This window comes from Hyalella azteca, unplaced genomic scaffold (genome assembly GCF_000764305.2).
Source record: "Hyalella azteca isolate HAZT.00-mixed unplaced genomic scaffold, Hazt_2.0.2 contig11873, whole genome shotgun sequence".
NCBI lineage: Eukaryota > Metazoa > Arthropoda > Malacostraca > Amphipoda > Hyalellidae > Hyalella > Hyalella azteca.
The window spans coordinates 77,450-103,147 of record NW_025941853.1 but is presented as its reverse complement, the minus strand read 5'-3'; the positions used below and the strand labels follow the sequence as shown (position 1 = coordinate 103,147).

Sequence of the window (25,698 nt, the reverse complement as noted above, 5' to 3'; positions counted from 1 at the left end):
TACCCTACGGACAATGGACGGTTGGCCGACCATAAATACTACAAATAATGGACGGTTGGCCGACCATAAATACCATAAGGGCTTGTCTGGCGACTTTCTTGTTTTCTTGTCACGTGTGCGACACGATCGCGGTTAGCCACATCATGTTTGACAGGTAAGATCAGGTTGCTATTTCTTGAATAATGTTGCATTTAGCGGCCAATAGTGTGGCATTTAGCTGCAAATATTGTTGAATTTAGCGGCCATTATTGGTGCCGTTAGTCGTGCTGTCGTGAGCGTTAGTCGTACTGCCATGAGCGTTAGTCCTGCTGCCGTGAGCGTTAGTCGTGCTGTCGTGAGCGTTAGTCGTGCTGCCATGAGCGTTGGTCGTGCTGTGGTGAGCGTTAGTCGTGCTGTCATGAGCGTTAGTCGTGCTGTCGTGAGCGTTATTCGTGCTGTCGTGAGCGTTAGTCGTGCTACCGTGAGCGTTAGTCGTGCTGTCGTGAGCGTTAGTCGTGCTGTCGTGAGCGTTAGTCGTGCTGTCGTGAGCATTAGTCGTGCTGTCGTGAGCGTTAGTCGTGCTGTCGTNATATAATATAATATAATATAATATAATATAATATAATATAATATAATATAATATAATATAATATAATATAATATAATATAATATAATATAATATAACGTTCCTTCAAACGCGATTGCTCTGTGTGAGGCAGTTGTACGTATATCTTGACACAGTAATTGACAATTAAGTAATCCTGTATATTTTGTGCGGGTGTACTGTACAATGAGAATTAAATGCAAACTTAAAAAGAACCAGAATTATGTAAAATTTTGGCATGAATAATTCATGAAAAAAGCAAATAGAATGTTCAACTTTCCGCGAATTTTGATTGAGTTTGAAGGTAGTTCTGGGAGTTAGCCGACACGGTTAATACAAGCAAACACAGCCAGAAACAAACGCAAACATGAGCAAACACTCCACAAGCAACAAAAAGTCTTAAAAGAAATCTCTTAGAAAAGAAAAAAAATCTCCATTGGAAAAGAAGCAGTCCGGCGCGGTGAGAATTTCAAGTCGAGTTTTCAAAAGGCTTTTGAAACTGGAGCTCATGTCCAAACTTGGTGAATGTGAAGGGGTGAATGTAAAGAAATGAATGTAAAGAAGTGTATGTAAAGAAGTGTATGTAAAGAGATGAATGCAAATAGTGAAGCACGAACAGCTTCTTGTTCGTAGTGAAGCACGAACAGCTTCTTGTTCTTGTTAAAACACATGACGACTTTAAAATCAAAAGACCTCAGAAATAAAGCAGTCTGGTTATTGTTTTAAACCTTTTATTATTCACAGGTTATTCGACGGTTTATACGCGGCCACTGTGTTACTCACGATCAATTGTATTCATGTGAATGTCATTGGTCTGCTATCATTGAGGCGGTCAGCTCTATACACCAAATGATGTATATTATATTCATACGTGAACGCGTTTCATTCATGTATGAGGTTTAGAAATATTAGAGAGCTTTGGTGGACACATTTAGTGGCTGAATATGTGAATAATATTCATCATGTCTTAAATATTCAGCATTAAAATGAGCTTACATGTCTTCAGAAAGTGACAAGACTAAGTTATTGTATTGGCTCTAATATTAGAGTTAATATTGGCTCTAATATTACAGTTAATAACTTAAATATATAATGCACAAAATATTACACTTAATATTACACTTAATTTTGAAGATAATTCATCATTCCTTATTTTTATTTTGGTTATAATATTAGAGTTAATATTGTACTAATTGGTATCGTTGAGGTTTGCTGCTCAGTGCAATACAGACAATCACGTCGTCGAGGATTGCTGCTCAGTGCAATACAGACAATCACGTCGTCTAGGATTGCTGCTCAGTGCATCTGCTCAGTGCAATACAGACAATCGCGTCGTCTAGGATTGCTGCTCAGTGCAATACAGACAATCGCGTCGTCTAGGATTGCTGCTCAGTGCAATAAATCACCATGCATTGGCATGGTGATTATGCGTACGAATGTCACCAGGATTGTGCATTGTTCTGCCGCCACTTGAGATCTTGCTTTGTCGCAATTTTTTACGATTGTCGTATATTGTTTGTCGTACAATTGGCATTAATTCATTGGTTTGCCATGAATGATTTGTCTTGCAACTGTCATTCACTCATTCATTCATTTATTCACGGCTGCTCTTCACTCATGTATGCTTAGAAAGCAAACACTTTCTCCGCGATTAAAGGAAAACGTTTTTTTTTTCTGCAGTGATTGCTTCGAGTTGGAAATAAGAAATCTATGATAAAATTCATTATATTCATACAAACTTCGTCATGGCAGCGATTCATCTAATTGTTTCAATGCCTCAACACCTCTCATTGTGATATATTTTAGGATAAAGCATGAATTGTTTAGTAGAGGAATGTATTGAGGGATTTTTTTGGAAGCCTTGATCCGTTGAATGAATAAATGAATGAATAAATAAATTCAGTTAATAAAATGAAGATGTAATTAACGAGGGCTAATAATATTATAAGTAGGCTCCCAAAACTGGAATCACAATCTCAAAACATGTTCTTAGAAGCAACAATTTTTCACGAACCATTTTAGGAAATTTATATAGAATAAAAAAATGGAATTTTAACTAGATTTCGCTGTTGCTTCAATTTTATAGTCGCAAGTTGCGATAATCTTCCACTTTTATGCTCAGGGAAATAAGTGGGACTTTGTCCGAAAAGAGATGCACTTTTCGCCCTTGTGTTGATGATCCTGACCCAGTTTGGCCCAACAAAAGGGCGTATTAGTGCTACGTCCTCTCTTTTCTCAGGCTGTGGGTATTAAGCTGTGTCAATATTTGGTCAATATCCCCATTCAATATTATGAGTGCGTGGTAAATCATACGAATTACGATGACGAACGTACTCGATTAAGAACGCGATACGAACGCAACGTTCGAGACGTTCTTCTTCGTGCTCAAGACGTTACATCACAACGTAGTCGTACATTCGTGACACGCCAGGCACGGTACAGTTAGTGCAGACACGAATGACCACGGGTGCGTGGCATGTCACGCAAACGGCGGCCTATATTCGTGATCTCACGCATCGTCGGCGTGAGGCGGCAGCCTACGTGACGTGTGAATAAATAACGATGAATGTGATCAATGATGAATGACGTTGCAGATGAATATAATGAATGCTGGCAGATGATACGATGAATAACGTGGACGATGAATATGATGAATGAACAGACCGATGAATCTGATGAATAACGTGGTCGATGATACGATGAATGCCGTGGACGATGAATATGATGAATGAACAGACCGATGAATCTGATGTATGAAGTGGCCGATGATACGATGTATGCTGTGGACGATGAATATGATGAATGATGAAAGCGATTGGTGATAAATTGGAAAATACCCAAAGGAATAATTGATATATCATTACTCACTGCGACATATCACCATTCATAATGACATATCCTTATTCATAGTGACATATCATTATTCATAGTGACATATCGCTATTATTTCATTATAATGAATTGAGATTATGGACTGCCACGCGACTGGCAAGCTCAGCGCATTCGCGATCAGTAATTCTATAAAAATATTAATAAAATAAAATGAAAATTCTACAAAAAAATTATTGACTTCTAAAATTGTATGGTTACTTTAGAGCACGAAAATTGTGATGTACATTGAACTGCGCATCGCATTGCGCATTGCACCGCTCATTGCACTGCGCATTGCACTGCGCATTGCACCGCTCATTGCACTGCATTGCACTGCGTATTACACTGCGATTGCACTGCGCATTGCACTGCGCATTGCACAGCGCATTGCACTGCGCATTGCACTGCGCATTGCACTGCGTATTGCACTGCGTATTGCACTGCGCATTGCACTGCGCATTGCACTGAGCATTGCACTGTGCATTGCACTGCGCATTGCACTGCGTATTGCACTGAGCATTGCACTGCGTATTACACTGCGTATTGCACTGAGCATTGCACTGCGTATTACACTGCGTATTGCACTGAGCATTGCACTGTGCATTGCACTGCGTATTACACTGCGTATTGCACTGCGCATCGCACTGTCACTGCGCATTGCACTGCGCATTGCACTGCGCATTGCACTGCGTATTGCACTGCGCATTGCACTGCGCATTGCACTGCGCATTGCACTGCGTATTACGCACTGTAGCTTCACACGCAATGCGCGTGTGAAGCTACAGTGCGTAACTTGCGCGTAGTTCTCCCCTATTGAAAATTAGAGTCGCATCGCGGATGAGCAATTGACGGCTATTTACCAGCAGCAAATAAATTACAAACATTTTTTACAGAGCTGCTGTAATAGACGGCACTGTAAAATGTAATGTTTATTACGGAACTGCTGTAATAGACAGCACTGTAAGATTTAAGAAGCTCTGTAAGAAGATTTTACAGAGCTGAATTTATGCAAAGTCATGAATATGTTCACAATTTTACCTTTTTATTCAGTGATGAAATTTGTGAAACTTGAAATATATAATCTAAGTAATCATCTTGCTCATAAACATGCATTATTCATCTTGTTCATCAACATACACTATTCATCTTGTTCATAAACATACACTATTCATCTTGTTCGTAAACATACATTATTCATCCTGCTCATAAACATGTGTTACTCATCTTTTTCATAAACATACATTATTCATGTTTTTCACAAACATGCATTATTCATCTTGTTCACAAACATACACTATTCAACTTGTTCATAAATATGCATTATTCATCCTGTTCATAAACACACACTATTTATCCTGTTAATAAACATACATTATTCATCTTATTCATAAACATGCATTATAAACATGCATTATCTTGTTCATATGAGCACAACGAATCATTAGGTACAGATTTTGCCATTCTATGAATAATCAATGAAAATTTTTAGCCGAATTTCCGGCGGCCAGCAACCGATTCATGACCAGCATCTAATAAACCCTCGATGATTTCTCATAAGATTTCCTATAGCCATCACGCACAAGAATGTCCACGCACAGGCCTTGAGGAAGTCGTACACGAACACGCACGAATGAGCACGGTTGAGATAAGAAGCATAGCGCACACACGAACCCGGACACGGACACGAATGGACCGCGAACAAACGATTACATGCACGAACAACGGTGGATATTGGGGGATATAATTGGTGGATATTGGAGGATATATTATTATTATCACGCATGAATTATATATTATCAAAATATCTGTTGAGACGATCAAGATAGAACATCAAAGAAGGATTTGGGGCAATTGCAACACCTGCATTATAAATTTAGTCACAGTATTTTTCATAGTGTATATAAAATTTTATAATTTAAATTTTAAAGTAATCATAAAAATTTCAGGTATAAGCAAAAAATTTCTAAAATATAAATTAAGTCGCACTATTTTTCACAGTGTATATAAAATTGTATAATTTAAATTTTCAAGTAATCAAAGCTTCAGGAATTAGCAAAATATTTCTTCAATACTAGCAGCACCAAACTCTGCAACTTTATCAACATTTCAACTGTATAAAATTATGAAGCGTAATAGACTTTAAATAATATTCTGAAGCCATATATTAGCCATGTATAACATACCAGTTTGCTATACATGACTCTTTTTAACGTTTATTACGAGTACAATTATATCTGAATTATAGGTAGGATATATAGGATTATAGGATTTGAGAGGAGGCAGAGCTAGGACCACCCACGCTGGCCTCATAATTATTATGGCCGGGGTATAGGCGGCCATTACCTGCCGGAACAACGGTTAACTATATAATCGGCGGATAATTTTCATCAGGGTACGGCGGTTGCGGTGGGTGAAAGTCGCTCAAAAATTTAGAAAAAAAAAAGAAATACAATTGTGCAAGCCCGATGATGGCAGGTCTCTCAAAATTTTAGTAGAGATACCTACGATGAAACCAATGGTGATACTCACGATAATACTTACAATGATACATACGATGGAATCTACGAAGATACTTACGATGATACATGCGATGATAGCTACGATCAAACTCACGATGATAGCCACGATCAAACTCATGTTGATACATACGATGATAGCTACGATAAAACTTACGATGATAGCCACGATCAAACTCACGATGATACATACGATGGAACATACGATGATAGCTACTATTAAACTTTAGATGATACGTACGATCAAAGTTACAATGCTATACATATACTTACGATGCTCCCTCAACTATTACAATTTCAGGAGTTCTCGGCAGCTGTCCTCCGCGGCTCTCAGCGCAACAGGTGCCGAGTTTCTAAAAAACTGTAAAGTTAACTCAACAAATTACAGACCCCGCCATCTGTTGCCTTCTGTTGCTCTGCATGTTAGTGGTGCTGCTGTTGATGCTGTTGGTGCAGTGGGTGCTGTTGGTGCTGTTGGTGCAGTGGGTGTAGTTGGTGCTGTTGGTGCTTTAGGTGTTGTTGGTGTAGGTGTTGTTGGTTTTGTTTGTGCTGCCGCTGCTGTTGGTGCTGTTGGTGTTGTTGTTGTTGGTGCTGACGCTATTGGTGATTTAGGTGCTGTTGGTGCTGTTGGTGCTGTTGGTGTTTTTGGTGCTTTAGGTGCTGTTGGTGTTTTTGCTTTAGGTGCTGTTGAAGTAGCTACTGCTCTAATGTATTCTCATATCAGAACTTTTTTTGCAGCAATTTCACTGTTAGAACAAAACTAAAATATATAGCGTGACTCAGCTACACAAATACAGTATTCTATTGTTGTGCTGCCAGAACGAAGAGGCGGAATGCAGGAAATGATATGAATAATAGAAAAATGTAAAATTCAGATAAATTCTGGGTGATAAATTAGTATGGGCGAGGAGCCAAACTATTTGGGAGCCGGAGTTTGGACGTGGGAACAAACTTTTTGGGAGCCGGAGTTTGGACGCGAGGCCAAACTATTTGGGAGCCGGAGTTAAGACGTGGGGCCAAACTATTTGGGAGCCGGAGTTAAGACGTGGGGCCAAACTATTCGTGAGCCGGAGTTTGTACGCAGGGCCAAACTATTTGGGAGCCGGAGTTTGTACGCGGGGCCAAACTATCTGGGAGCCGGAGTTTGGACGCGGGGCCAAACTATTTGGGAGCCGGAGTTTGTACGCGGGGCCAAACTATCTGGGAGCCGGAGTTTGGACGCGGGGCCAAACTATTTGGGAGCCGGAGTTTGTACGCGGGGCCAAACTATATGGGAGCCGGAGTTTGGACGCGGGGCCAAACTATTTGGGAGCCGGAGTTTGTACGCGGGGCCAAACTATCTGGGAGCCGGAGTCAGGCCGCGGTTCGCAGTAGGGGTTGCGTGGCCTTGAAATGCAAAGCAACGCTTCGCTCCGCCGGCGCTGCGAGCCCGCGGCCGCACAGCAGAAATGGTTTGGTTACGAGCATGGTTGAATTAATTAATTCAAACATGGTTACGAGTTCGTAGGTCCCCTAGCCAATCACTGCAATCACTGACGGCTGTTCAAGCTGGACCCGCCAATCCCTGACGAGAAATTGGCCGCTATGCGTAGTTGGGCCGCTAGTATAGAGAACAGTAGAGCTTACAGTATAGAGTACAGTATAGGGTAGAGTATAGGGTACAGTATAGGGTACAGTATAGGGTACAGAATAGGGTACAGTATAGGGTACAGTATAGGGTACAGTAAAGGGTACAGTAAATGGTACGTATAGGGTACAGTATAGAGTACCGTATAGAGTACAGTATAGGATACAGTATAGGGTACAGTACAGGGTACAGTACAGAGTACAGTATAGGGTACAGTATAGGGTACAATCTATGCAGTATAGGGTACAATCTATGATACAGTATAACATGCAGTATAGAGTGTAGCATATGGGACAATCTACGATACAGCATAGCGTGCAGTATAGAGTGCAGCATATGGTACAACATATGATACAGTATAGCGTGCAGTATAGGGTATAGTAAAGGGTTATGATCCTTACGTAGATTATTGAGTATTCGACGTTGCATATACAGTATTTCGTACTCAGTATAGGCTATAGGATTCAGTATAGCACCGACCTGACACACATGCCATCCCTCAATTCCACACAAAGGCCCCAAAGATGAAAAAAAAATTCAATCCGAATTCTTCAGATTTCAGAGCGAGCTCGCCACGTAAGCCAGCGCAGCAAAGAGGCTTTTGGCTTTGCGGCTTGAAGAGTACAAAATATGTCCGCAGATCAGGCCCTATACGAACCCTGTTGAAAATCACCGGCGGTTTAAAGGGGGAACAGTACATACATTTTATATATATATTGTGTTGAGTATGGCAGCGATGGCTACTATTTCGATGAGAGTTATTTTATTTATACGTTATTTTTTATATTTTACGTTTGTGAGTAAATTATCATGTTAAAATTTGAAAATTTGCTCATGTTAGTCCAAATTTTCGTATAATCAGTCAGCTATACAGAGATCATAAGTAGGATAGTACTTCTTCCATTGCTTAAACTCTGTACGAAAATATAAAGATTTTTCGACGAAGACCAGAATTACCTTTCAATTCAAATCAGCAACTGCAATAAAGGGTGATAGATAATTATGTCATTTGTGATAGACAATTACGAGATTGATGTTGCTCGACTGAAAAGAATTTCTAATTTACTCATAAAATTGCGGGTAAAATAACATTTTTAAACCTGCCGCTCTCAGCAGCTACTGCTTCACTGAAGAAAGTAATCTTATATTGCTTGCGATAAAACGGACATTGTATAACCTGGTCCGCAAAACTAGTCCGCCAAACCCGGTCCATCAAACCCGGTCCGCCAAACCGGGTCCACCAAACCGGGTCCACCAAACCCGGTCCACAAAACCCGGTCCGCCAAATCCGGTCCACCAAAACCAGGTCCACCAAACTCGGTCCCTAAAACCCGGTCCACCAAAACCCGGACCCTAAAACCCGGTCCACAAACCGGGTTCACCAAAACATGTCCGCTATATCGGAAGCCGATGGCAGTCGTCCGCGTTATTGAATGCCGGATAAACTAACGAGCGTCCGTGGAACAAAATTTGACGGACGCCGATCAAGAATCCGCATGAGAGATTTCGCCGGAACGCGGAAAATCTGGGCTCGGCAGTCGGAATTTATTGGCGTTGCGTCCGCTTATAATTTGACATTCCGTCCTGATTTGAATGATATTTTACGAGCTATGTTAACGAAATACGATTCAAATGATAGTTAACGAGGTTCTGCAGGTTGTTCTTAGCTGGCAACCGAAACGCCCGCCTAAAAGTTACTGATAGTTCACTTAATACACAAAAGAAGATAAAATACTAACCAATGCTATGATTAAAAAAAAGTGCAATGAAATAATATAAAATGAGCTAAAAACTACTGCGTGAGCAGCAAGAGTGCCGCGTGAGCAGCAAGAGTGCCGCGTGAGCAGCAAGAGTGTCGCGTGAGCAGCAAGAGTGCCGCGTGAGCAGCAAGAGTGCCGCGTGAGCAGCAAGAGTGCCGCGTGAGCAGCAAGAGTGCCGCGTGAGCAGAATTAGCAGCAATAAAAATTGGCACCGCGGGAGGTCTGTGGCGCGCGTGTCACGCTCGCGTTACAGACGAAGTAATAGCTTGGCACTATGTGGCGTATGGCTTGGTTGTGGCATGTGGCTTTATTGTGGCATGTGGCTTGATAGTGTGTTTGCACCTAACACACATACAGTGTGTAGGTTGATTTTAGTGTTTACACACGACAAGAGGCTTGATTTTGTGTTGTGTCAGTAGTCGGAGTGAGAATTTAACATGCAGATGTAAAACTGATGTGGCTGAATACTAAATTAGCACCCTGGACCATCCACGCTGTGTTATCAGCAATGCTAACGAGTAGCATTAGCTTATCAAAGAGTAGACAGGTTTTGATAAGGGTTCTGATACGGGTGTTATAAAAGTCAGGTCTATACGTGACATACGGGACATATACGGACCACACACAGACACGCACGGAACATACGTGAGACTTAACAATGTTATTTTATCTTCCGTTATTTCATGTCTGAAACTGATGTGAATTAATAACACTTATGCACAGTTGTATATCAATACTAATGATGTACAGTTGTATATCAATAATACAGATGTACAGTTGTACATTAATAACGTATATATATACAGCTGTATTCGGTTATTTTATGTCTAAAACTGATGTGAATTAATAACACTTATGCACAGTTGTATGTCAATAATGCAGGTGAACAGTTGTATATCAATAATACAGATTTACAGCTGTATATCAGTATATAATTCACACATTCCTATATAAAACTTTCGCGGCGAATCGGAAAAATATAAATTTTTATTGTATATTCAGATTTACCATATCGGCCGTGTAATACTTGAAAACTTGGATGTCACTGCTATAGAAAAAAGTTTCACAGTTGATATAAATTAGCCGTGATTTGCCACGGAAAGTTTACCCTGCTTGAGCTAAAAAGAATTATTTGCGATTACGTCTTTGACTTAAAAAATTGGCTTAAAATGTTTTCAAAAACAGTAATGAGCCGTCGAAATATCGATCATTATTGCCTCGATAAATTGACATCGATTTCTTATAAAATTTTACAGTAATTGCCATGAAAATTTTCTCACATTACCAGTGACAGTTACCGAGCTAGTAAATTTGGCGGTTGGGTTGTTAAGAAACGTAGACAGTGATTGGATTGAAGAAAATGATCGTGATTGGTTTTGTAGAAAAGACCTTGATTGGCTGCTGTATTCACGATTTTGTCGAGGCCTTGGTTATGTCCGTATCTGTGATTGGCGACCGCGTTCCGCCGGAAACCGGACAAAGCAAGCCAATGATTGCCAGTCAGCCAATGATTGCCAGTCATCGGAAACATTCGAACGAACTTCCGCGGAATGGAGAGATACGTTTCCGCGAGATGTGGACGAACAACGATTTATTTTGGCAGTACTTTCGTCGGCCACTTTTACACCACTTGTAAATCTCCTGCAATTCAAACAAAAGGATCCAATATTCAGAAAAAGAAAGAAAAAAACGAGCGAAGTTCGTGACATCTGGCCAGTAAAATACAAGCGAATTTTAATGCAGGTGGCTAATTACCAATGCTGATGTACGAGAATCCTATTTCAAAAATACATTTCATCGTCATAGTACACAAGGTATCATTGTTGAGAGCCCACCGCTGCCTTGAATTACTAAGTCTTGCGTGAGGTGCGAACTGGGCCCAAGGTAAGAATCCAACAGGTAGAAAGGCAACAGGCACGGAGAAAACAGGTAGAAATCCCAGAGGTAGAGAGCCAACAGGTAGAAAGCCAACAGGCACGAAGGAAACAGGTAGAAATCCCAGAGGTAGAGAGCCAACAGGTAGAGTTCCAACAGGTAGAGAGCCAACAGGTAGAGAGCCAACAGGTAGAGAGCCAACAGGTAGAGAGCCAACAGGTAGAAAGCCAAGAGGTAGAGAGCCAACAGGTAGAAAGCCAACAGGCAGGAAGCCAACAGGTAGAAAGGTAACAGGTAGAAATGGACGGGTTATATACTCGCATCATCTATTTATATTCTTAACAGAATCTCCCATCAATGAACGATTGATGTTTTTGATATAAATTCAATGACTATTTCACAGATAGTGAGTCAGTGCAGAACCGAGTCACGTGTAGAAACCCTTGTGCAGAACTGAGTCACGAGTACAAACACTTGTGCAGAACTGAGTCACGTGTAGAAACACTTGTGCAGAACTGAGTCACGTGTAGAAACACTTGTGCAGAACTGAGTCACGTGTAGAAACCCTGTGCAGAACTGAGTCACGTGTAGAAACCCTTGTGCAGAACTGAGTCACGAGTTCTGAAGTGAGACCAGCACAAGGTTCTGGATGAAGGAACGACGAGCTGACATATGGTGTGTGATCTTATCATGATCTCTGTCTGTGTGTTAGTTGTGTACACATGCATCTCTGTCTGAATAATAGTTGGTTTCCCATAGATCTCTTTCTGAATGTGAGCTGCGTACATATACATCTCTGTCGGTATAAGAGCTGTGTTCTCACGCATATCTGTCTGTATGAGAGCTGTGTTCTCATGCATCTCTGTCTGTATGAGAGCTGTGTTCTCACGCATCACTGTCTGAATAAGAGCTGCATTCTCACACATCTCTGTCTGTATAAATGCTGTATTCCCACACATCTCAGTCAGTACTTAGGCTGTATCCTTACCCATCTCTGTCTGTATGAGGGCTGTATTCTCACATATCTTTGTCTGTATAAGAGCTGTTTTCTCAGACATGTCGGTCTGTATAGGAGCTGTTTTCTCATACATGTCTGCATAAGAGCTGTATTCTCACACATCTCTGTCTGTACCAGAGCTGAATTCCACACATCTCTGTCTGTATATGGACTGTATTCCCACTGATCTCTGTCTGTATAAGAGCTGCAGTCTTACACATCTCTGTCCGTATAAGAGCTGTATTCTCACACATCTCTGTCTCTATAAGAGCTGTATTCTCACACATCTCTGTCTCTATAAGAGCTGTATTCTCACACATCTCTGTCTGTATATGACCATTTTTCCATTGAAGGCCTGTTTGCGACAACACAATGGCTTCCTCCCAAAAGACGGCAGTCTTGTTCCATTCAAATCGCTCCTTGAAAAGCTCCTTTCAATATCAGATTCGCGGTATTGCCGGTTTATGGTCGAATCATCGTTGGCCGTCGATAACTCAACCGTAATTAAAATAATGAAAGGGAGGCGTCGAAATGGAGGAAAATAATTGCTATCGATCCTCAGTCTTTCGTCTTTCAACGGGCAACTTCTGTTCCGGTGACTTTATTATGCGTGAATTATGGTGAATAATTTTTTGAATTTTTGTGAATGAATCCGTGAGTTTTACTGAATAAATTCGTGAAATGTAATGAATGATTTCCACAACAGCAGAGCATCAGCACCAACAGTGCCCCAGCACCAGCACCAGCACCAGCACCAGCACCAGCACTGCACCATCAGCGCACCAGCACCAGCAGTGCCCCAGCACCAGCACCAGCACCAGCACCAGCACTGCACCATCAGCGCACCAGCACCAGCAGTGCCCCAGCACCAGCACTGCACCAGCAGTGCACCAGCACCAGCACTGCACCATCAGCGCACCAGCACCAGCACCAGCACGCACCAGCACTGCACCATCAGCGCACCAGCACCAGCACCAGCAGTGCACCAGCGCCAGCAGTGCACCAGCACCAGCACCAGCACCAGCAGTGCACCAGCAGTGATGGTGGGAGGCAGGATGTGGTGCGCGTGATGGTGAGAGAGACGTGACCTCCTGAGAAGTGATGCTTAATTGGTGGTGAACCTCTGGCCTGGGGGGGAGGGTGGTGCATACTGATGGATACTGATGGATGGGTGTATACTGATGTATACCGATGTATAATGATGGATGAGTGTATACTGATGTGTACTGATGGATGGGTGTATACTGATGGATGAGTGCATACTGGTGTATACTAATGGTTGAGTGTATACTGATGGATGAGTGTATACTGATGTATACTGCTGGATGAGTGTATGCTGATGTATACTGCTGGATGAGTGTATACTGATGTATACTGATGGATGAGTGTATACTGATGTATACTGATGGATGAGTGTATACTGATGTATACTGATGGATGAGTGTATACTCATGAGTGACTCAACAAAATGATCGAGACTTCATATTTTTTATTCTAATTATCATAAACGAGATGGTGAGACAGAATTTTATGGGTAAGAGTTCGACGGGATGTCAGTTTTAAGGCAAAACTTTATGGCGTGTCTGCCCATAATCTCACCAGCACAATAACCAGCCACACACATGCTTTCTCTGTGGAAAAATAATCCCGTAGGTTATTCAATGTCTCACAAATCTCGTGTAAAAAATTGAAGCCGAATTATCACCGGTCGATCCCTGTACAATCCCCGGCCGCATATAAACAGCCATAAATCGCCTATAAACTTCTCGCCTATAAACTGCCACAGATCGCCTATGGCTGTTTATGTACTATATGTCATATATAGTTCTATATGTCATATATGGTAATATATGTCACATATGGTACTATAAACAATCCTAGCTAGAAAACTTGTAAACTGCCCTAGGCCGCATATAAACTGCCCTAGAACACCTATAAAGTGCCTTAGAAAGCCTGCAAACTGCTCTAGATCGCCTACAACCTGCCATAGATCGCCAATAAACCGCCCTAGAAAGCCTGTAAACTGCTCTAGATCTCCTATTAACTGCCATAGATCGCCTATAAACTGCCATAGATCGATTTAAACCGCCCTAGAACGCCTATAAACTGCCATAGATCACCCATAAAGCGCCCCAGAAAGCCTATAAACTGCCATGGAACGCCTATAACCTGCGCAAGATCGCCTATAAACCGCCATAGATCGCCTATAAACCGCCTTAGATCGCCCATAAACTGCCCAACATGCACAATAAGGCTAGGGCGTGACTTTACAATAAGGACCTCGACTCAGGCCAACAAACCGAACTAAATCAGAACTGGAATCTCGAGCCGCTCAACCGCAACGTCCAATATTGGGTTTCATCGGCGGGTTATCGGCGTCAAGGTCAAACACGATTGAAAATTGTGCAATGGACATAGGTAATAACATCGTAAAAAGTTGATTCTTATTGCTAGGTACTATAGGTGCTACGTAGGTATTACAGAACATTGTACATGGTGCTTTATACAAAGTAAAACATCGTATAAGGAATTTTTAGAATGTGTATCACAAGATGGGAAATATAAAAAAATGTTCAAGAAATAGCAAAAAAAATTTCATGTCGGCGCACAGCATGAACTTTACCGATCGCAGGGCAGACACGAGGCAGGCAAACCTGCTGTTAACCTGCCCTGCCCTGCGGCGAATGCTCTACATAGCAACTGGCATATCCACAGGTGCTTTACATGAACAGCCACAGGTGCTTTACATGAACAGCCACAAGTGCTCTACTTGAACAGGCAGAGGTACTCTACTTGAACGGTTACGTGTTATTAGCGCGCCCAAAATATGCAAAATTAGAGCATTGTTAATTGTAAAAGAATATTATTACGTAAAATTATTCCAGGTGTAATCTGGAAAGCTGAAGAATACATTCATGCAAAATTGATTATATATGCCAATAAATTTATGTAAATGATTAATTTGCTTGCGATTTTTCTAGCTAAGAAAGTGCTTCATTGTTTGGACAATGTCTCCTCATTTTTCTTAGTGTGGGCGTCTCCGCTAAAAAATCCAATTACGTGAGACCAATTTCCGCAGTCTGCGTACCTGCGCCTAGCCTGCACCTAATCTGCGCCTAACCTGCACCTAATTTGCGCCCAACCTGCGCCAAACCTGCGCCGAACCTGCACCTAACCAGCGCCTAACCTGCGCCTAACCTGCACCTAACCTACAACTAACCTGCGCCTAACCTGTGCCTAACCTGCGCCTAGCCTACAACTAACCTGCGCCTAACCTGCGCCAAACCATCGCCTAACCTGTTCTCCTAAAACCAATAAACTACACAAATGGTCTTGAAAACCAACAGCGGACCTAGTAATGAGGAGGCCAAGGATAGATCACCTACACTCAAATAAATGTGCGGGACTTTGTTCAAGCAGCGAGGCACATTCTCTACTTGTGTGTGTTTATTTTTCTGAGTGTAGAAGATCCTGATCTTGTAAGGATCAGAGCAAACAAGATCCTTCAGATCCTTGATGCTGGGGCGAGCGTGCCGGCCGCAGGCTTGTTGGTTTCGTATACACTTAGAAAAATGAATGGTTATAGTGTCCTAATAGGGACACACAACATTACCCACAGCACAAGCGAAAGAGCAGATTTAGACCTGATATGGTCTCTTGTTGGTCCAAACTGGGTCAGAATGACCCATGCAAGAGCAATGAGTGCACCTTTATTTGGACGAAGTCCCGCTAATTGTTCTCAGTGAATGGCGCTGATGAATAGGCGTTCATTATGTCAACACTTCAACGTCTCATCTCGATTCCTACTTCATCACTTTGGGTAGCGACACAATTGTCATATTAAGTTGAAGAGTAACTCTAAAAATCTTCTATACTAAACTAAATATACTAGAGTGAAGAAGGTTCACTCTACTTGTGTTTTTTTTTTCTTTGCAAAAATGGAGCGTGAAATGAAAAACGAGCGTTAGGTTATCCTGCCGATCATGAATTGTAAACCATAATGGCTGCAGTTCAATTAATAGTGAGGAAAAGCGATGTGCAAGACAATAATAGCAAAATATATGCATGAATAACAGTTATTCGTACACACGAATAAAAGTAATATACATACATGATCGACAGTAATATATATTACCATATTAAACTCAAACATGAACACAAATCTGAATATTGTAGCATGAATTGCATGCTCAGAATTCATCTTACTAATGTGCCAGTCGGGGCCGTGGGCCAGTAAAAGGCCCACGGCCCATTATCCAAATGGCCAGCAAAAGGCCTGTGTGCCAGTAATAGGCCAGTGGGCCAGTAAAGGGCCCATGGGCTGTTATCCAATGGGCCAGCAAAAGGCCCGTGTGCCAGTAATAGGCCAGTGGGCCAGTAAAGGGCCCATGGACCAATAATAGACCAGTGGGCCAGTAAAGGGCCCGTGGGCCATTAAAGGGCCCATGGACCATAACTCAGTGGGCCAGTAAAGGGTCCTGGCGCTGTAAAGCAAACAGCGAGGGCGGGGCCGACAAAGGTTGGCCCGCGGGCCATCACGCGCCCCGCAATCTCCGGCCGTCATTATTGCCGAGCGCGCGCCCTTTGTCTGGGTCCGGCCGAGCGTGGGGCGCGGGCTTTCGGGCCCACTTATGTCGTCACGCATAAACTTGATGTAGGGGAAGATAGTTGATGAACTAGATCAAGTTATGGCACCCACATCAACATACTTGATGAACTAGATCAAGTTGTGGCAACCCACATCAACATAATTGATGAACTAGATCAAGTTGTGGGACAACATCAACATAATTGATGAACTAGATCAAGTTGTGGCAACCCATCAACATAATTGATGAACTAGATCAAGTTGTGGCAACCCACATCAACATAATTGATGAATTAGATCAAGTTGATGCAGTGCATCAACATAATTGATGAAGTAGATCAAGTTGTGGCAACCAACATCAACATAATTGATAAACTAGATCAAGTTTAAAATGAACCAAATCTAAATGATGTGCCAAATAAGCTTGAAATACGAGATCAACTTGCTGTGAGTGACTAGTTTGATGTAAAAGGTCAGCCTGAAGTACGAGAAATATATGATGCATGAGATCGAGGGCTAAATAAAGGTTAAATTGGATGAAGGTAGGGTGAGTTTGATGAAGCTAATTTATATTTGATGAAGCGGAATTGACTTTAATGAAGCGGGTTTGAATTTAACAAAGCGAGGTTGTATATGTGACGTAGCAGTATTGAGTTTTATGAAGCATGGTTGAATTTAATGAAGCAGCGTTGAATTTTATGAAACAAGGTTGTTTTTGATGAAGCTGCGTTGGAACTAATGTAGAATCAAGTTGATGATTTAGTTGCTTATTTTTTTGGAAATATTAGAAGCTGATGGTTTTTTTAATTTCGATTTGTGACAGATTTTTTCCCTATTGGACAAGACTCGTAAAAAATATAAAATGAACATGTGAAAAAATGAATCAAAACATTAATGTAATAAGGAGGGATAGGAATATATAAATTAATAAAAATGATAATGCATAGCTAAATACTTGAACCAAATAATTGATAGGGAAAGTTGTTTGGACATGCTATAACAAAAATAAAACCTTAACTAAATAATAACTCAAAAAGAGTACAAGGAATGTTCTTCCTTCTCTTCCATGACGAATAAGTTTGCTTCACAATCAATAAGTTAATTACAGCAATTTACTAAGTGCCAGCTGCAGCTGCATTGCCCGACCATCTCAAATTGCTCTAAATTGCCAACTTCTGCCCCAGTAGTTGTACACTTCTGCCCGATATTAATTGCGCTGGTCACTAAATGGCCGCCTTTCGGCCGTCGAAAATACTCCTATACTTTTTTAACTGAATTTTTACTAATATTTGCATCGTTTTGGTAGCGGTTCGGTAGAAATACCATTAACAAATTAGAGTTCTAACAGGAACATCGTCTGTTGGTTAGCTGTTTTTTTGTAGGAATAGCATTGTTGCTAAGCTTGTTACGTAGGAATAACATTGACGTTGAGCTTGTTGCGTAGGAATAACATTGGCTGCTTAGCTCTTTAAGTAAGAATAACTCTGACTGCTAAGCTTGTTACGTAGGAATAGCATTGACTGCTAAGCTTGTTACGTAGGAATAGTATTGACTGCTAAGCTTGTTACGTAGGAATAACATTGACTGCTAAGCTTGTTACGTAGGAATAACATTGACTGCTAAGCTTGTTACGTAGGAATAATAACATTGACTGCTAAGTTTGTTACGTAGGAATAACATTGACGGCTAAGCTTGTTACGTAGGAACAACATTGGCTGCTAAGCTTGTTACGTAGGAATAACATTGACTGCTAAGTTTGTTACGTAGGAATAACATTGACAAAACATTGACTGCTAAGTTTGTTACGTAGGAATAACATTGACGGCTAAGCTTGTTACGTAGGAATAACATTGACTGCTAAGTTTGTTACGTAGGAATAACATTGACGGCTAAGCTTATTACGTAGGAACAACATTGGCTGCTAAGCTTGTTACGTAGGAATAACATTGGCTGCTAAGCTTGTTACGTAGGAATAACATTGACTGCTAAGCTTGTTACGTAGGAACAACATTGACGGCTAAGCTTGTTACGTAGGAATAACATTGACTGCTAAGCTTGTTACGTAGGAACAACATTGACGGCTAAGCTTGTTACGTAGGAATAACATTGACGGCTAAGCTTGTTACGTAGGAACAACATTGGCTGCTAAGCTTGTTACGTAGGAATAACATTGACTGCTAAGCTTGTTACGTAGGAATAACATGACTGCTAAGCTTGTTACGTAGGAATAGCACATGTAACTAATTAACGCGAACGATGGTTCATAATTAACAATACTGGACGGGTGTGGGCCACGAACTTTCATTACCGGGACCCAACTTAGGGCCGCTGGTCAACTTTTTGTAACGAGTAACAATTACTTTAATTTAGCGTGTAAAGACTTGAAATACTCCCTGATATTATTTTATTTTGTATTTTTTTATTTGAAAGATAAGATGAATAGGAAAAGTGATAAATATAATATGATGCCACTAATTCGAGGCCGCGATAAAAGAGAACGCTTGATTTTATGCATATATATAAGAATGTAAATACGTTCATATATATGAGAAGTAAAACATACTTATTAAAATGGTATAAGTATAAGTATCGATGATGAGATAAAATTCTGAAGACAAATATGAATCTTTGATGTTTTCTTATAACAACTGCAATGTAATACCTGATAGTAACGATAGTTTAATAAATAATAACGTTTCAGATGATAGTTCTTCATATTTGCATAAAATTCATCGAGTTGTGGTATCGCAAAAAACCTTAATTATAATTAAAACCATTAGAGCTATATATATAATTATAGCCAAAATATAGCCAAGGTGTTTGCTGTGTTATTGTTGGCCGTTTATTAGCCGCCTATAACCCGCTGATGATTTTAAACATGACTAAGATAATTAATAATAATTAAGAGAGATGATTAATAATAATTGAGAGAGATTATTACTAAGAGAGATAATTAAGAGAGATAATTAAGAGAGATAATTAAGAGAGATAATTAATAAGAGAGATAATTAAGAGAGATAATTAATAAGAGAGATAATTAAGAGAGATAATTAAGAGAGATAATTAATAAGAGAGATAATTGAGAGAGATGATTAATAATAATAAACATAAGATGATTAATAACAATTAACTCACAGCACCCGCTGGGGCCCCGTCAACTCACCTGTGAAGGGTAAAGAAAAAATTTGAAATTAGGAGGTGATGACGACGAAGAATAGTTAAATTTACAAGTGAATAATTTAAGACTATTAAATATGTAAATGGTAACAAAATGTATTATTATTATTATCTTTATTATTATTATTACTAGTATTATTATCGCTATAGTCATAATTATTTTTAATTATGATACATTTATTATTCTTTTTTGATCATACAAATCGATTAATATTATTATTATTAATATTGTTATGAATCGAATAAATAGGTGGCACACTTGTAAAATATAATTCGAAAGTTCAATTTAGTTTACATGAGAAAGGAAGTACAATGGAATATTTGATTTTTTAAAATTATTAGGTATGTAATAAAGATAATTAATAATACGAAATCGGCAGTTAGCAATAAAATATTCATTAAAGCAAAAGACAATTACAGAGCGTAAGAATATTTAGCCCTTAGGCATGTATTCCCATCCGTAAATATTTTTAATTACTTTACTAATTATACGGATATGTATAATTAATTATACTAATAAAATCAATAATTTAATTTTAATATTTACGTTTACATAAATAAAATGATCTAAATATGATCAGACTCGCAAAAGCGAGACATTTTCGGTCATTTACTCACACACAGAAAAATAATCGTGTGGAAAATCCAGAATATTGAAGTGATGTAGTTGTAGCTATATATAGGAGAAATCCTACAAAGCCCTTGGGTAATGAACATTTAATATACCCAAAAATTATTCATTTCAACTGAAAGGTTATTTGAGAAAATATTTATTTTTGGCGTACAATAACAATAAATGTGTCTGTACGAAACATTGAATAGTGCACATGTGTACTCAAATCATTCAGTAGTACACATGTGTACTCTAATATTTCAATACTGAGCATTGGAATGAACAGAATAGTAGAAGATTTTAATTATAAATAAAATAATATAATAATTTAATTAACTCTATTAAAGTCATGGTAAAACCTAGCGATTATTAAACTGATAAAAATAAGGTAATAAGGCAACGGTAAAAATGGTGACATTTCAAGTTCGGTTATTGGTTTTTGTGCAGCAAAAATCCGCCATCTTGAAAACGTTGCGATATTCGCAGAAAAATTGGCAAGGCTGAGGTGGCTGCGAATAAGGTTGTGATGCACTCAAAAAAATGAGTGATGCTATGTACAAATTTCCACGCACTTCTACCCTTTGTGTAGGTCACACTGACCCAGTTTGGCCCGGGGCAGAGCTAAGTCACTCTCTGCTCTTGCGTTGGGCGAGAAAGTGTGTCAATTTTCGGACAATGTTGTGCGTATGTTTTCTGAGTGTGAAAGGGGTTAGGGGGAGGGGTAAAAGGGGGGGTGGTAATGGGTGGGGGGTAATGGGGGGAGGGATTTTTATGACCCATTATGTGGTTGTATGTGATTTGGCATCGAGGTGTCTAGCAAGAAAGTTTATCATGAAAGCAGAATAGAAACTTGGCGAAAAATTGCAGAATTATTTGAAAAAAATATATAGCAGAGAAATAAAATCATGGGATCGATTCTAATAAAATTTAAAATTAAGTTTTTAAAAAATATATAAAATATTTGGACAAAAAATATTTAGAAAATGAGATCCTGAAAGTGATGTAATGAAAATTATAGCGTTGATATTAAACGGAAAATATACTACAAGCAATTGGATAAACAATAAATGTGATTATGTAAATAAATTATGAAATTATATGAAGGAAGAATTGATATAAATGCGTACGTGATTAGAAAAATTATTCCTCTATTCGAATAAAAATTGTAAAATCAACAAGATGGCAAACATAAAAACTACCACGTAATCCATAAAAATTGTAATAATAACGCCTGTGTCTGATCTAGATTCACATCCAGCAAGAATTAAATAATATCAAATATATGTAAAAAATATATATATAAATTTAAAGCTTTTCTACCACAAATTTATCGAAAATCTATCTAAAAATGTACCTGAAATAAATATATCATAACCAATAATCAATTAATTCGTCATTAATTTAATGCAAGAATCCACAATTATTCAGCAAGATGAACTACTTCGTGTTGGGGAAAATTATGGGCGTGTCAATGGCGGCCAGCAGTTGGCAGGTGAATTGCCGCCGATAATCCGCCCTTGATTCTATGGTAGGATCGAATATTGTATAATATTATGTTTCAATATTAGTAAGATCGTAGATTGTGTAATACTTTATTATAATATTATGTTACAATATTGATAACTTGTATGTTGTGCCGGCAGAAATAACCAAAATAAATTATCCGAATTATGCATTAGAAATAAAATTATTTATTGAATAGACTATTCGACTAGACAGGAAAATACCAACATTGTGGTGCAATAATCAAACTTTGAGAAGAAACTTTTCGCCGAATTGAACAAATATAATCAACAACCGATAATTATCACCCAAAAGGTTATCAACATAGAATGCTGAAAAGAACTATAGAGAAATAGTTTATGTAAGGTACGATACGTTACAAGCGACGTGAAGGACGTTAATTATGATAATAGCATTATAAAAGTATTATAGTTATCATATAAGTATTAAAGTATTATATAAGTATTATAGTATAGTATATAGTAAATATATATATACTATTTACTTGTATAGTTGACATACAAGTAAATAGTATCAATACAGTGATATAGAAGCAAATGGAATAAATACAATAATTTAAGTAAAACGAATGAATAGAACGACATAGACTTAGTTGGAATGTATTGAAAGATTCCAAATAAAAAAAAAACATCAAAACAATACAGATAAGATAAAGTAAACAGACGCTAGCATCCACATACCTGTTGCTGGAAGACGAATTAATGTTAGCGTCTCCGGATTTAACTTCAACTGGCCTAACATAAGCAGATTTTTTCCACGCACTGCCTAGCAGCCTCTGGATGACGTCATTAGTTTCTTTCAAACTACGACGAATGTCTTCAGCAGAAATACTGAGTAAGCGATTTAGGGACGAAGTCTGCGCCGCTGAACTGCTTTTAGAATAAATTTCCGCTGAAGATTTGTGACGCTGCAGAGTCCCGGACCTGGACTGTAGAGGCCGGGGTTTGGACTTGGTTTTATGGGGTAAAGTACCGTACTGGAGAGGGTAAGAGCCTGTCAAAAGTTCTGAATTGGGTTGTGTAGGGGCTGATAGTTGGTGATTGTGGTTGTTTTGTGTTGGTACTGATGGTGCTGACAATTGGTGCTGATGGTTACTTTGTGTTGATACTGATGGTGCTGACAATTGGTGTTGATGGTTGTTTTGTCTTGGTGCCGATGGTGCTGATAGTTGATGCTGATGATCCTCGGTTGATTTATTCGAAGAAATGGGCGTAGATGTTTTATCAGGTACATCAGAAGAAGAAGAAGAAGTTGTAGTTGCACACTTATCGTCTTTTTGAGCAAGACTATAACAAGTTAAGTTATTTGTGAGCTTCAAGTCGTTAGGCTGACATGAGGCTGTCATAAGCATGTGTTGTTTGAGGTAGTCTAACCTCTTAGCATCCCCCACATGTTCAGGGTTGTTGCCCCGGATGGGATACTGCGATGGGGATGTTTGGGGAATTTGGTACGAGGCTGTGGGGATAACCTTGTTCAGGGATGGGGTGGACAAATGCTTTGAGGATAAACCAAATCCCAGCGATGCATTCTTCCTCAGTGCAAATTCGTAGGAGCGATCGAAGGCAGCGTCCATGATGTCGGTACTGGAGTTTTGGCTTTCATGGTTCGGTATTGTGGTCAGCGTCAGCGACGATGAGGTTTTAAGTAGGCTTTGGTTATTATTGCTGATACCGGTGCTTTGACTGATACCGGTGCCTAGACTGCTACCGGTTCCATTGCTGATACCATTTCTTTGGCTGATACCGTTAACTTGAGCATGGTTGAACCCGTTGCTCTGACTGAAACCGTTGATTGCACAACTCTGACCAACACTGCTGGTTGTGAAGCTTTGAGTAATACTGTTAGAGGTAGAGATCTTATTAATACTGTTGATATTTGAACTCCGGGTAATACTGTTGGTAATTGAGCTCTGTTTATTAATGATGTTGGGAACATTCTTGGTGTCACCGACGGTAGTGACCAGAGAAGTGGTAGAACTTGTACCATTACCAGAGTACGGCAACGAGGTAGAACCAGAAGGACTTTCACGCTTCAACCTGGTGCTGGAAGTTCTTAGGAATACGCTTGCCGGTTGGAAGTTGCTGGGGTTGAAAGGGGATTTATGGATTCCGGTTGAGGTGGTAGCTTGGTATTGCTGATATGCGTCGCCCTGTACCCAACATGAGCGCCAGAGATCGTGACAAGCGACCACAGGTTCTTTTTGAGTGGAGGGAGCACGAAATGCTTCGTCTGAAACTGAAGTCATCTTGGTCGGAAGTTCGTGCATATGAAGAGGATCATTTAAATCACCAACATTTAAATCACCTAAAATATTTACCTTATCACAATGCACACTTTTTTTCAATTTCGCACGAACATTAACACGGATATTCTGAAAAGTAAAAATACCGTTGTTAAATATTCCATGCGTCTAGAGAATAACGTTGTAGCTTAAAAAAAATATTTTAGCGTAGCTGAAAATGTTTGTGTTCGGCATGCACTATTTTGCAAAACTTTTCAAATGTCAATCGTTACGCAGGCGTTGATATAAAAAAAGAAGCTGCTTGAAAATATCTAAAAGCGTATTAAAAATTTCCGGATAGAAACATGGCGTCTGACGGTTGCGACAGAGATCTATTATAATTTTAATCATTTTCGAAAAATGCACAGTTGATATAAGAAAATACTGTAGCAGTAACTATATAATAAATGATACATTTTTTCACAATGGCTCATGGAAGAGAGTTAGCTAGCATGGAGACCTTAATTTGGTAATAAAGACCAGAAGCTCATGTTGCTAACTGTGAATGGTCAAGCGAAAATTTTTAATGGTCAAGATGATATTTTTAATGGTGGAATTAAGAATTTTATTAAGGAAATGTCCACCGCGACTTGAGTTCTTCGACCGTCGTAATGATCGTCAAATAGCGTCGCACGTCACACAAAACGGACTTGTGGACGTTCCTTGACGTTAAATGACGTTAATTCACGACGTTAAATGCGAATATAATTTTAAAGTTTCCCACGGTAAAGTGCGGTCTCAAGTTGCGTTTGTTTTGGAGGATGGAAACCAAATACGATAAGACGCTGTAGCCTGGCTTACTATAACTTTCATGTGTCGGAAGTTTGATTGAAATTAACAATTATAATGTGATACTGAGGCGTAAAAATGGTAAACCAGTGTGACAGTCATAAATGAAATACCGATTATTATGAAAATAATGTCTTACTTTACCAAACATTTATTATTCAATTACATTGAAGTTAAAATAAAATATTTTACGTGTTTATTCTAAATCAGACCCGAGTTTTTAGCGTGACCAGTCGAAGCTGACACTGATCAGAATAAGGGCAGAGCTGACATAGATCAGCTTAAGAGCAGAGCTGACACTGATAATAATTATGTATTCCATTCGATCAAAATAATATGGGATAGAACAAGTCTGCTTTGGTGTAACAAAATATGCAAAATCAACGCAGGAAATTGTGCTTTCCCCGGACTTTTTACTAGCAATAAGAATAATGATACAAAGTTGCCAGGATAAAATGGATAGTTGGTATGCCAGATTAATTTACCGATTAGGTAG

At 39.5% G+C, this 25,698-nt stretch overlaps 1 protein-coding gene across 1 annotated transcript in view; it reads right to left on the bottom strand.

The window, feature by feature from the left end:
- The window catches only part of LOC108677170, a 49,139-nt gene extending 24,699 nt beyond the window's left edge, over positions 1 to 24,440 (bottom strand). Inside the window, 1 exon segment of the mRNA XM_047883042.1 lies at positions 22,813 to 24,440. Within this exon segment, the coding sequence (XP_047738998.1) occupies positions 22,813 to 24,398 (1,586 nt within the window). The 5' untranslated portion in view covers positions 24,399 to 24,440.
- Between the last annotated feature and the right edge of the window lie 1,258 nt (positions 24,441 to 25,698).